At 33.8% G+C, this 14415-nt stretch overlaps 1 protein-coding gene across 1 annotated transcript; it reads left to right on the top strand.

Annotated features, from left to right (window-relative positions):
- Positions 1–246: 246 nt before the first annotated feature.
- Positions 247–11814, top strand: LOC125683206 (paired box protein Pax-7-like). Its single transcript, XM_048924085.2, has 6 exons — positions 247–358; positions 1292–1813; positions 9470–9805; positions 10270–10385; positions 11142–11313; positions 11469–11814. Exons 1-6 carry the CDS (start codon positions 247–249, stop codon positions 11591–11593), a joined length of 1383 nt encoding a protein of 460 aa, XP_048780042.1. The 3' UTR covers positions 11594–11814.
- The last annotated feature ends 2601 nt before the right edge of the window (positions 11815–14415 follow it).

Raw genomic sequence — 14415 nt, 5'->3', positions numbered from 1 at the left:
ACGGACTTCATTAAATGTTTGATTTGTAGCGATGAAGAGAAAGGACAACCCCTTGATAAGAAATTTGATCGCACATAACAGGCAAAATTCTCGTTCGTAACGAAGCCCCGGCCGTGATTGTTTTCAGTAAATTATTCATGAGGGAAATTTGCATATAATTTGGGTAGGGTGTATTGCTGGTCACATTCTAACAAAATTGTTACACCTCGTTCTCTGCCTGCTCCAACAACTACAGCTATGCAAAAAATGCAAATCCCACAAAAAGTGGAAAATTACTATTACTATCCAAATTACCAGCATGATTATAATGCATGCACAATGGATTACAGTAAGATGGAAACAGAGGCTTTGATAAAAGGTTTGTTAACTGTTACATGTATTATATAAATATAATCGAAGAGAAATCTATAAGGGCAAAATGCCCAATGTCTCGCGGAACAGGTTTGCGTCAGCTTTTATCATTTCGTTTTTGTATATGTTAATTTTTGCAGTAAGAAAAATGAATAATCGTTTTATCTTTACCATAAATTAATATAACATATTCTCAACACGAATACAAACAAATAAAGTTGTGTATTTGTAACATATTTTAAATCCGTAAACAAATGTTTTCTTTTAATCAAAATGAGGAAATAAAAACTTCGTTTTGCCACCAACGTTAATTTTAAAAATGAGTGTGAATACCAAATCAAAGAAATTGTAACTTAAAGTAAATATCCCGTTTCAGCTTCCGCAGGTATGGCCAATATTGATATCCTTTAGCGTCTAGGTTTAGTGAAAATCTGTTTTATTCATCCTTTCATTTTATTTGAATAGCGCCATTGCATAAACCGAGCCAAATCTATTTCATGCAGATTTTTTTTCTTTACATCTCGCTAAGTACAACTTAAGGTTTCGTATTTGTATAATGACAAGAAACAGCTGTTACGAACCCAACTTTTTAACGGTTTTACAGTCAAAGAAAGATGCGGTCAACCACATGCACAGCCTCATCAATAATTAATAAATAACTTATACTTTTAAACCCCGTTTTTAAAATAATCCTGAGAGCAGATAATGGCTGCTTTAATCATGAAATTCCGTTGTTTCGTCTTTTATAATCATAGTGGCAATCGTCTTCAATGGGTGTTGATACGTGTACCTGACTAATTACGAATTAATATACACACAACTATTACTTTCATACCACATCTATTATTTAATTTCCCTAACAGACTCCCGATGTCCAAGTGTCATTGACTGTACTGTTGGAAAACCGAAACGTATTTTTAAAATCTTAGAATTTTTTCAGGGCAAGGGAGAGTAAACCAGTTGGGTGGGGTGTTCATCAACGGCAGACCCCTCCCGAATCACATTCGTTTGAAGATCGTGGAACTGGCAGCACAGGGAGTTCGACCATGTGTCATCAGCAGACAGTTACGGGTATCTCACGGCTGTGTCAGCAAAATTCTACAGAGGTACCAAGAAACCGGAAGTATTCGTCCAGGAGTGATAGGTGGAAGCAAACCCCGAGTGGCTACCCCAGAAGTAGAGAGAAAAATCGAACAGTATAAACGTGAAAATCCCGGTATATTTAGCTGGGAAATAAGAGACCGGTTGCTTAAGGATGGTATCTGTGACAGATCATCTGTTCCCAGCGTGAGTTCCATCAGTCGGGTATTGAGGAGCAGGTTCCAGAATATGGGTAGTGATTCTGAGGACGACGAACCGCGGACAAGCGACGACAACAACGTCATCATGAACGACAACGACAGGTCTAAGTACAGTATTGACGGTCTGCTGGCGGACGACAAGAGCGTGAAGTCGGATGACGGTAAATATTTGTTGCCAATATACTAATGGTGACGTGATTCGATAAAGTGATACATGTTATGTATTTACGTTATAGTAGTATTTTCTTATTTGAATCTTTTTTTAAAACACAGCAGATAATGTGCAAAAATCTGTGAAGTCTTTTTTGAAAGTAACTAAAATACTTTGAAAATAATTGTGTTGGAGCCAAATGACAAAGTTTTCAAAGCAAAATTTATAGAACTCGAGCATTCAGAGACCACAGGCTTCAACTAAGGATCCGCATTCTCTCTTTGTACATGTAACTGTTCACATGCACAGCTGGGCTCCTAAAGACCATGTTAACAACCTCATTTGGCCTCTCAAAATGACGTTCAATATCTGAAGCAATGTTTAACTTCGTTTGGTGAAAAGTATAAGCATCTATTCTCTCTAGTATATGTTATTTTGGGAAAATTGTCCGTAATTCTGCTATATGACATCATTAATGTGAGATTCACCCCATGAAGGTTTTTTTTTTTTTTTTTGCTTTTTATGAAATTGTGCATATTTTCTCATGATTTTCTTTTCACAAATATAGAAGCAACTTTGCAAACATTATTCCTATTGTTACGTGTAATACATTACACATTTATCTTCAAAGATAAATCGCTGGTAGAAATATATTCTCAGATTATGCGTTCGATGTTTTTTAACATGAAGAATAACCACGATAAGGGTTGCGATTTCGGCCAGAACGATTGGACATTCTATAACAAAAAGGAACGAATCTATTCACAAATCGTCACACAACAACTGAAGTTTGCAAAAAAACAAAAAAAAAAGAAGAGATATTTCAAATCTCGGAGATTTTACATGAACGTTAATGTATACTAAGGGCAAAATTAGGTCCCTATCCTGTACCGATTTATACCAACCCTTATCAGTCTTGTCAGTCTTCAAAGTTTTTATGGAAATTGAATGAAGTCGATACTATAGCTATTTGGCAAAACTTTGTCCGCAGGTAAAAACACAGGTAAAAATAAAACATGTGCACAAATAGAATCGAAAACACAATTTCCTTTGTAGAAATGAATAGCATTATTTTCGTTCCATTATTGGGGTTAGGGTGGGGGTGGGTGGGTTGAATTCAATTAAGGCGAAGCACTCCGATCTTTAAGCAATTAAAAGACATGCTGGTGATTTTGTTTTATTTGACAAACATGATTTTTATGGGTTTCCAATTTAATTACATGAATTGATAAACTAACCCTAAGGCAGTGTATGAGTAACTGTCCCTTTGGAATTTCAATAATAATTATTAGGACTCAGTAAGAATGTAGTGGGGTACAAAGATAAATTGGGGTTGTTTATAGAGTCCGAAAGTGACACAATGTTTTCGTTAGGTTTTCGCGAACATCCGTGACATGTTAAATCAAGTCACATGACGTGTGAACAATGTTATCCAAACACTCTAAGGGGTCACCGATAAAGGTCCATTTTCTGACAAAGTTTCTGTGACTTGTGATGATTTTAGATTACCGATTTCATGCCTTTAATTATCCCGATAAAATCACGTTACGTGGTGCGCGAGATTGGTATCAGGATCCGGATACGTAAAACCAACACGGACTCGATGTAGAAAGGAGTTAGAAAGATGACTCTGATTTATATACAATTCTAAAAAATAGAGTGTTCCCAAAATCAGTTTGATGCAAACAATTCTAAATCTGTCTAGTACGTCGTTCGCACTTTTCCCACATTTAGTATAAAGACTTGTGATACTAAACACAACATAAAGATTAGCACACACTTGTCTTGTATTGAAAATAATTTATGATTGAATCACCAGGGCATGTTAAAAGAATCAAGCAATCATTCGTTCTTTATTTTTATGAAAATTTGAAGAATTCATCGAACTTCAGGAGAATACAACAAACAGACGCATGTACGCTTTTATTTGTGGTCTTAATTTATGAGTAGGATAAGATTCAAGCTTATCTCAATGCACAACTCATTTGCATACTTAATTGATATCGACGGTGCCAATCAACGAGAAGGAAATATAACGCGTGCCACCGACACCCCCTAAGTGCTTCAATTTCAGGAAGTCTGATAATATACACATACATTTATGTAATGTAGCAGCATTTAAAAAATTCGATTAGGTAAGAAGCTCGAAATTGTTCGCTTAATCTAGATGATTTGCATTTTCTACCGATTATTATATAAATGAGTATGTAAAGTTGATTGTATTGGGTCCACTGCGTGATGCCTTTATAAATGCGGTACCTTAGGGTATATCCTAGCATGATAGAACAAAAAAAATGCCCTTTAGCAACCTTCCTGCTGATTTTCAACTTAAAAAGTTAACTTTGTGTGGACTTTGAGCATATGATTTAAAGAAATACAATTCTTATTGAAATGTCAACTTGCACAGTAGAAAATACGGTGTCCACCTTGATTAACTTTGAAGTCAATGGACTCGATCCAATCGATTTCTAGGGAGGATAGGGGTGTGAAATTGAAACAACATGACGTCACTTTCAAGTAGCGCGAACTGTCCATGGTGGAATAGCCTCACGGAAACTGACCATCTGGACTGAATCTAATTAAGGCAAATTACTCCTCACAAATACGCTATTTTCATGCACAAATCACATAAGTATATATATTTATATGCTTTTCCAATTGGACAGAAATCATTCTGAAACGCAAATGATAGCCTGAAAATTTTTATCACTGAATAAGACGCATATCTTATAAAATTTACATATACAAAAATGTAGCATATTCTCTGATACATGTAGAAAAGTAACTTAAACATTGCGCAAAAATACTTGATATTCACCGGTGAAAATATTGAAGCATAATATTTTGAATAAATCCCACAGAATTACTGAAATATAATCCCCTATTCAGCGTAAAAAAGACCGCTTTAACAGAGAATTTATGTTACCTGGAATTAAAGAGAAATGTTCACAATTTGGGGTTTTCCAAATCTAGAGCGGATGTGGATCAAATAAATCGGTGATCAGAAAGAAAACAAACAATCTTTATAGAGACAGAGACTGAAACAAAAGTCGTGTGCGGTAAATAGGAAATTGATGTCGTTTGGGATTCCGTTATTTACAGACTTATAGACGACCGGAAATCATTCAGTCGTCTGTTGTGGTCAAACATCAAATCAAAAGTAAAATACTTGATTTAAGACATTCCTTTCAAAAATATGTGCGAGAAAAAATTATCACAACGATAAGAACGGTACTGTATGTCTTTCAATATAGTATTTTTCAATTTTATCTTTAAATATACATTTTGTTTTAGTATGTAGGATTGATTTGCAAGATAAAGTTGTTATGTAAGGTAAAGGGTTATGCTAAACTAGTGAAATGTTTATCAACCCGATTAAAGATTAGAAAACTTTAAATCTGATTTTATAAAGAATATTGGAAAATAAGCGTCAAAATGCAAGTGAGAGGACAGATTAAGAAAACAACACTTTACAGTAAAATGTTACTAATCAGCAAAGAACGTATTTATTTTGATTAATCTGTTAACTCACGCGCGGATGTCTAGTTCACACCAAACTGGTCCAGATTCCAGCTAGGCTCTTGCAATATTTTGATAGTAGTGGTATTTTAAATGTGATAAACTTAAACAGTTATGTGGTAGAAAATGTACATCTTTAATTTTTAAATTTAAATAAATGTTTAAATTCTGGCTTCGATTTCAGAGATAAGCGATTACATTTTTTCGTAATTTTACAATAACAGGTACAAGTATACTCTGAGCATATTCTATAGAGTGTGTTCTCGCTCAGCATTTTCAAATATTCAAGACACATATACTTCAGTCAACAAAAAGATGGAGCGAAAGTCCATTCCGTTAAAAATACAGGGTGGTTTAAAATGAACATATTATTTTAAAATTTTATACATGTAATGTAGTTGAATATTATTTCAAAGTATTCTTTTGATGGCTTTATTGATTAATTTCAAAATAATTCACACCAAGAAGTCGACGATGTCTAAATTTTCGTATCAACCCTTTACTTAAATATAGAAGAGCAGACCTCTCTCTCTTTCTCTCTCTCTCTCCTTTGAAATTCAGAAACCAAACATTTTAGTCTTGCTTAAATTTTAATCACAAACTTAAACAGTTATGTGGTAGGAAATATACATTTCTATATGGCGTTTAGATTCCGGCTTCGATTTCAGAGATCATCAATATTGCATTTTTTCTTAATTTTACAAAAACAGGTACACGTATACTTTGAGCATACTTTAGTACGTGTGGTGTTTTTTTTTTTAATATATATGTATATATATATATATTAAATGTAAAGCTTCTGAAGATTTGAAATGAAAGATATATATATATATATATATATATATATATATATATATATATATATATATATATCAATTTACAAATAACTTAGGTATGTATATATCAAAGCAATCCGCATTTAACCGCCTGCTTCTGTCATGTTCTTTGTGATTTCATTCAATTCTCTATTGGTGTTCCTCGCCTGAAGCAACCTTCAATATACATCGTCTTGCTTACTCATAATTCAAACGTCTAAGAGTCAATAATACAAGTTTTGCTATTTGAAACAAATACTAAAATGGTGTCTTTTTAATCAAATGCAAAAATAAAAATAACTCTTGGCTCTGCATGTAATTGCCAGTGTCTGATTCCATCAAAATACCTTATTAACAAACACGCAGAAAATTGAATTCATGCTTTGGTCATTTCCATCTGCAATCTTTGACCCCAAATGGCTCTATGGTTTATTAAAGCAAGCGATAGATTAGAAATACATCATTTATTTTCTAAACTTCAGAAAAAGACGTCAAGATTTCACGCTGTTTATAACATTGATGTGGAAAATCCACTAATATGGGTGAATAATTCCTTAACAAAATGCACAAAGCTTGCAATTTTAATTTTGAAGATAAATGATTTTTCATCTTCAAACTTCTGTTATAGAACACACCTGGAAATCATGGGATATCATTTTCTTAAGTGGTTTATGACAGTTGTTAATATGACCCGAGGGAACCCGAACGCGACCTTACGGTGTGGTGGGTATCACATCAATGATCCAGCCCGATAGGGTTCCAAATGATGAGTTTTTATGGGAAAATGAATGTTATTTCGATTTTTCAAAAATAGAAGACGAGAACCAAAGTCTAAAAAAGATTAAAGCGCCCCGGTGTGATCTGGGATATTGCAGTATTATTTATCGTAGACAAGCCGGGATAACGATTGTTCTTGCATTATTTCGTTTGAGGAAATTAGAAAAGTTCTGAACGCTTTCACATCGTGACCCCCGCTAATTTTCAACACGACTCGCGCAAAATCTAGAATATCCATAACTTAATTTTGTTTACCAAGCACATTGTAAAAGTAAAATGAAAATAACATGAAAATTTCCATGCAATAATATACAATTATACATAAAATTTCCGTCTGAATTCCCTATCAAACAAGCGCCCAATATGGAGAGAATTTCTCTTTATATCGCGCGAGACGCTGCCTGCTGCGAATTTTCAAACGTCTTCCGCACGATGACTTTAATCCAGCGCTTTCCTCCAGATTGTCCTCGATAACCCATACCAATATCAACAGAGATGCATAGAAATCACAAAAGAAATCGTAAAACTGATCATTTGTGGATTAAGTGTTGGCTAACGAAATCACTCGACAGTCCCCCATAACATCAACCCAGGAATCAATCTTTCTGTCCCAGCATGGGGACACAACAGCAGTTGTAACATAGCGCTAGGATCGAAACATGCGAAATATGTAGCATTTAATTTATAAATGCTCCCATTGCCTCAACAGTAAGCAATAAGATGCAGTGGTTTCGTATGGAATGCATGTAACTGCATGTAACACATATAATCTCGACTGAGTTTTAAAAAATCACAAAAACACTATTTATTGTGGGAATTTAAATAATTAATAATGAAAATATGCATGTACATGTATCAACTGTTTTGCTACACAAATAAGGAGGAATGACACTCAAGATCTAAAAATCTCGTATGGATGAAAAGTGGAGGAAATGAACAGTAATGATTTGAAATTAAAAATTTCAAATTTATCTTATTTAGTTAAAACAATTTCAGGAGAAAGTAATATGGAGAGAGAGAGAGAGAGAGAGAGAGAGAGAGAGAGAGAGAGAGAGAGAGAGAGAACACTACCATGTTAGGCATTTAGATCTAAAAGGAATATACAAATATTGCTGATATTTATATTTTCTTTTATGTCTCAAAAGAAAGTCAGCCATTATGACGATGTAGTATTCCTCCTTAAATCCATTTGGGGATAATATGCACAATCAATTAGAAGTATTTTTTTCAGGAATGATAAAAAGGATGTTTTGTTTGTAAGTAAGAGATTTTAGAATTCAAACTTCGTTTTGATTTGATACATAATGTATAAGTATCTAATAAAACCTGCGAAAAAGACTCATGTAAATGTTCTTTAATTTTTTAAAATTACTATGCAAATTATAACAGTTGTATGTTAATATTTTTTAAATCTACGAATAAAATCTTCAAGAATCATGTCATATGGAAAGAAGATTTATTATACAAATGTATTTTGATAAGAAATTGAAATGAAATGACCAAATTTCAGAAATATCGCTTCTTCTTTTTTTAAAGATTTGAACCAAACGAGAGAAATAAGTACCGCTCCCGATGAAAATTAAAAGAAATTGCTAAAAATAATCATATTGCTAATTGTACGCACTTTTCATAAAGAAATTAGTTTCCTTTATCCATTCATTTAACCTGTAAACCATTTTACATCAAGGGAATGTAATTTTCTGATTACAATGTTGTCTATGACTTTTCTTTTTCAATTCCGATGGGGTTTGATTCAAATTTTAAAAATCTCAAATTTTTGATTCATGGCCATTTCACTTTATTTTCTTTTTAAAATACGTTTGTCCTATATATCTTTTTTCTAAATAGCATGCTTTTTGAAAATTTTAGCTATATATTTAAAAACTATTCACAAATAATGTATTACATTTTCATAAATATTTTTACATTTAAAAATGAGACTTTTATATAAGTCTTTTAGGCATTTTATTAGATATTCATATTATGCATCAAATCACAGCGAAATTTGAACTCCAAAATCACTGATTTGCAAACAAAACACCTTTTTATCATTCCAGAAAAAAAATCACAAAAAATCATTTGAAATGACTGCGAGCTGTATCACTCTTTCGATGGTGAAATCATACTTCTGATCAGGTGTTTTAACAAGCCATCAAATAAAATATTGGTGTAATGAGCCACCTTTATATAGCATTAAACTTATCAAAAAAGTTCAGATAAATACATGTATATTCATACGAGAGCTGTTATTTTCAGACGAAAGCACAAAGTATTGAAGAAAAATCGTCATAAATTGGAAAATCCAACTTAAATCTATGTTTCAATTCAAACTCTGTTTATGGTCCAGTCGCGATGGGGGTGGGGGTGCATGTGTGTGTGTAGACAAGCGCAGGGTGATGCAGTACAGGTCTACATTATTCATGGAAGTCAAGCGCCAACAAGCGTGTACCATACCGTTCTGGTGGCTGGGTGACCCTGTCCCGTGTGTTTTCTACAATTATAATGATGTTTGTTACAGTGTATATATAATCTAAGTCAACATTCTATTGTTTCAGAATCTGACTGTGAATCTGAACCAGGACTATCCGTCAAAAGAAAGCAAAGGCGAAGTCGCACTACTTTCACAGCAGAACAACTTGAGGAATTAGAACGTGCTTTTGACAGAACTCATTACCCAGATATATATACGCGAGAGGAACTAGCACAGAGGACTAAACTGACGGAGGCCCGTGTTCAAGTCTGGTTCAGCAATAGGAGGGCAAGATGGCGGAAACAAATGGGCAGTAACCAAATTTCAGCCTTGAACAGCATTTTACATATGCCACAAGGAGGCAGTTCCTCTTACCTGCTTCACGAGGCTGCTCCTAGTTATCCATTGCCATCAGTATCAGGTAAGTCTCGTCCTAATTCTAAAACATGCTGAGGACACAGAGTAATGTTAAAGTTATGTTAACTCTAAATCTGAAAATTCTATTTTGTTGTAAAAATGTGCTATTGTGATGGTTTTTGTATGTAACTTTAACCATAATTATTGATAAAATTAAAACTAAGTTTAAGATTTTATCAAAATAAAAATTTCAGTTCTATTGAATACATAGCAGTATATAGAAGTCAATTTTTGTACCGGAAGACCATATTGTAATTTTGCTTCATTCAGAGCCTCTGAATAGGTTTTCTAATACAAATATTTATAACAATAGTTTATAAACCTTATTTTTTCTGTCATTAAAATATCTAATCGCTCTTTTACAACAAAAATTTTCGGCACCAAAAGGACAGTTAGTATTGCTTTAATGTATTGTGATATACTTAGAGAAAGTTTCAAGTCTCTTTTAAAGTATTCCATTTTGTACAGAAACTCTTTGGCATCGGAACTCCATGACGCATCACCTTCAGAATATCACCTCACTAAAAAACAACGAGAGCGCGTACGCCGGACTGATGGAGAATTATTTGTCACACGCATCACAGGTACAGGGCTTTTTTTTTTTTTTTTTTATACACCTCAGCAATATACATGTACTACACATGAGAGACATGTTCCAAATAGACATGCGTACTAGAATATTACAACTTTAGAAAATCTGTGCATTTTTTCTACTTTACAAATCAAACCAATAATTAGTTTAGATAGATTAACTAGATTACTTGTCAAGGAACCAAAGCTCGTTAAAAATATGATACAACGGGAAAATATTAAACAAAACGCTATGTGTTTTTGAAAATATCGTATATGCAAATGATGAAAACATGTACTCAAATATTGGGTAAATGATGGCAAGAGGTAATGTTAAAAATATTTACTTATGCGTTAAATTGATAATTGTAGTTTGCTTTTGCTATAACTTATAAATTTTCAAAATTAATCGATATTTTGATACAGGAAAATTAGGCCTGAAGGTTATAAAACTTGTTTGAGCACTTTTTTATACCCAAACTCGAACTCCGTGCTCTAAATCGTATTCATTCTCGAACATGAAGGTTATAAAACTTTTATAAAATTATTCTCACACGCAAATGGAGCACATGCTCAGGGGTTTTCGAGTATGTTTCGGAGCTTGCTCAGAGTTATACTCAAAACAAACATGGTTGAGTATGAGTACGGAAACAGTTTTATAACCTCGAAGGCCTGTATTCATCATTGTATTGTGTTCTAGCGAGTATATCAGAATTATGTACAATTCCTTTCAGATTGTCTCATGAAATGAACTTTTATTCTATTTCCAGATGCACAGTTTAACCAATCCTACCGATTCTTTGGCTAGTAATTGGTGTTCACCTGTGACGTCATCGGTTCCTCCACTTGCATATCCTTCATCTAGCAATCATTTTAATCCCCATGGATACAGTGACGTCACCAAATCTACGCTTCACCCTTACAATACTCATATTGGTTCCGGTAAGCTTTTGAAGACTTAAAAAAAGCATTCATTTAAAAACATACTAAAAATTGTAATTTAGTGCACTTACTTTCTTTCCAAATCATTTTGTTCTACACGCATTTTTGGCAAACCAAACATTTAGACATATTTCATTTCAATTATTTCATTACAGTTTCATCTGGTGAAAGGTGCTCCATCGATGAAAGTCTCGTGGCATTACGCATGAAGTCTCGTGAACATTCGGCAGCTTTGAGTTTGATGCAGGTGACGGACAATAAAATGTCGGCATCGTTTTGATGAACCATGACAGTATCAAGGGACACAACTTCCGTCCGAAGGTGTTATAAAAACGAGAGTCATGTACTGTATCAGACATTTCAAATTAAAGAATCGTCTCCAGGATATACAAGATGAATGAAATTACTTCTTTTTTAAGTTGACATTTATCCTTCAACATAGTAATGTACATGTACATTTATAGTAGCTAGGACAGATTGTCTACTTTTTGCTTTGGTAAATAAACGTTGACGATAGTGTGATAGTCAGAGTTATTGTGGGCTCACAAACCGAGAATTACGGTGGTGGTGGTGGTAAATTGATTTTAAAAATAGATATTACCATTTCACATTGTCGACATTGGTTGGAATGGTTAATTGTACATGTATGTTGTTAAACGTCCCTCTCGAGATTTTTTTACTCATATGGAGACGTCGCCGTTGCCGTTGAAGCACTGCAAAATTTAGGCCTATGCTCGGCGCTTACGGCCTTTGAGCAGGGAGGGATCTTTATCGTGCCACACCTGCTGTGACACAGGGCCTCAGCTTTTGCTGTCTCATCCGAAGGACCGCCCCATTTAGTCGCCTCTTACGACAAGCAAGGTGGTACTGAGAACCTATTCTATACTCGGATCCCTGCGCGATTTGGAGTACAAAGCTTATACAATAATCTATGCAAGTTAAAATTTTCAAAGTACTATTGTCCTGGCTGAAATTGAACCTTAAATATCAAACATTGCATCTCCGATGTTTTTGCCTTAGATGTAATAATAGCCATATCCTCATGAATCTTAATAAATATAGCACCTCCATTTTAACAGTTGTGAAGAAATGAAAATGGAATGTAAATATAAGAAATAAATCTCATTTAATGAAAATGCATGAGGGTATGAACTGCAACGCTTCACGCCTGCGTACTTCATGAAACCATAACGTGAAGTTTGCTGGCACGATGCGTCACAGTTCATGCCCACATGCATTTTGAAAATGAATTTTATTTCATAAATGTTACTTGGTGGCCTACATTTTCCTAAGTAAATCTTATACTGTATACGGGGTATATTTCGCCCTTATCTTAAACGGGCAATTTGAAAATTCCTTCATCTTTTCAGAGTAGGAAGAAACTACATTCAGTGAATCCGAGCGGGATTACTAGTATTTTCCAATTTGTATGGACCAAAATATGACGGGGCGAAAATTTCCTTGTATGTACATGTAGTACGGTATATTTACGTATCACTTAAGGAAGTTAGCGCCTCAGATTTTGAGCACAACTGCGCAGGATGCTATAACTGTATAAATGCTGGTCCAATACTTATTTTATTTTCCTAAGCATATACATTTACATGTATTACTAACACCTATTCAGTTGAGAAAAACTATGTCGATTCAAATTTTGAAAGGGTTCCGATACGGCTACATTTTGTGGAGGAAGGATAGCTTAATCAAAGAGTTTTTGATATGGACGGTTTTACAGTTTCTGTTGTATCCAATATGTTCATTCTCCCTCGACGTGCATTTCAATTTTGTAATTTATGATACAGGTAGTGGAGACTTCGAACTAACTCAAATGTTGTAAGTTCTCTGATTTGGTTGATACATTTTCCCAAACAGAACACATACATGTATTATCAACACCAAAAAAGGGTCTATGTAATTTTACCCAAAATTTTCAGAAATTTTGCATTTTGGCCAAGCATTAAAAAAAATTGATCTACAACCCCTATACTTTTTAACGTTCCAGTTTGAATTTTAAGACAAGACTTTGCAACTTACGTGCATTTCAAAAACTAGAAATAGTTTACTCCTAGAATGTTCTTGTAAACTCTCAAATTCTACATGATGAATTTGTCCATAAACATGTATCAAGTGCAAAATGTCATTATACATTATTTTTATTTCCAGTTCTATTTATACCTAAATTGTTAGAATATATACATGTAACTCTGTATTTATTTCATGTAATGACTAAATTGCGTTGCTTATGTTGTGTTGACACCGACAAACAAATCGAGTTACATTTGTATACAAATAAATCGTAAGTGAATTTGAAGTGTAGAAAAGAAAGTCAAGTTTTAAAACACTGTAGCTCAATAACAAGCACTATGACCCCAGGTTTTCTTTTTAATTTCATAATCCCCCTTCAATATAGAAATAAAATAAAAAATAACAATACTACAAAACTCAGGTGCGAACCTCTTTAACTAAAAGCTCTTTTGAGAAAAGGTGATACCGGAAAAAAAACCTATCTGCATAAAATTTTGCTGGGAGAGTGATATACAGATACGAAAAGGTTGAAAAAGAAATTTATTTCTATCATTTCTCGGTGGCGGAATGGCTATCAACTGTGTTGAGCATTAGATTGCTTCTTTTTTACTGTGGATCACTAGTAACGTTAAAATTCACACAAATATGCAGGTATCAAGAAGATGAATTTCATACAACAGCCTATGTTTATTACACAAAGAAAAGTCATCTAAATCATCATTCGTATTATGGTACACTAAAAGAATTATCACGGGAAGGCTGGAACTATAACACCTTCCAGTACAATCGGTGTTAAATGGAGTGAAAGAATTTGTAGCAAAATGCGTAACAAAATAAAATATAAATCAATTCAACGCAATTTAGTTACTGAAACTACCTCGTTAACCAAGAGAAGTTTCCGCATAATTTCAGCACAAATCTGAATATTATTGCAAAAGGCGAAGCTGATTGGATTTCAAGCACCTTCATAGGTCATTTACATATGTAAATCGGGAGGTTTCCATCGGTGGAGTGTGAATATAAAAGTATTGTGTGGTAATAAACATTTTCATATCAGTGCCATCAAAGAGAATATCT

Source organism: Ostrea edulis, chromosome 1, assembly GCF_947568905.1.
Source record: "Ostrea edulis chromosome 1, xbOstEdul1.1, whole genome shotgun sequence".
Classification (NCBI taxonomy): Eukaryota; Metazoa; Mollusca; class Bivalvia; order Ostreida; family Ostreidae; genus Ostrea; species Ostrea edulis.
This window is presented reverse-complemented; position numbering and strand designations above follow the sequence as displayed.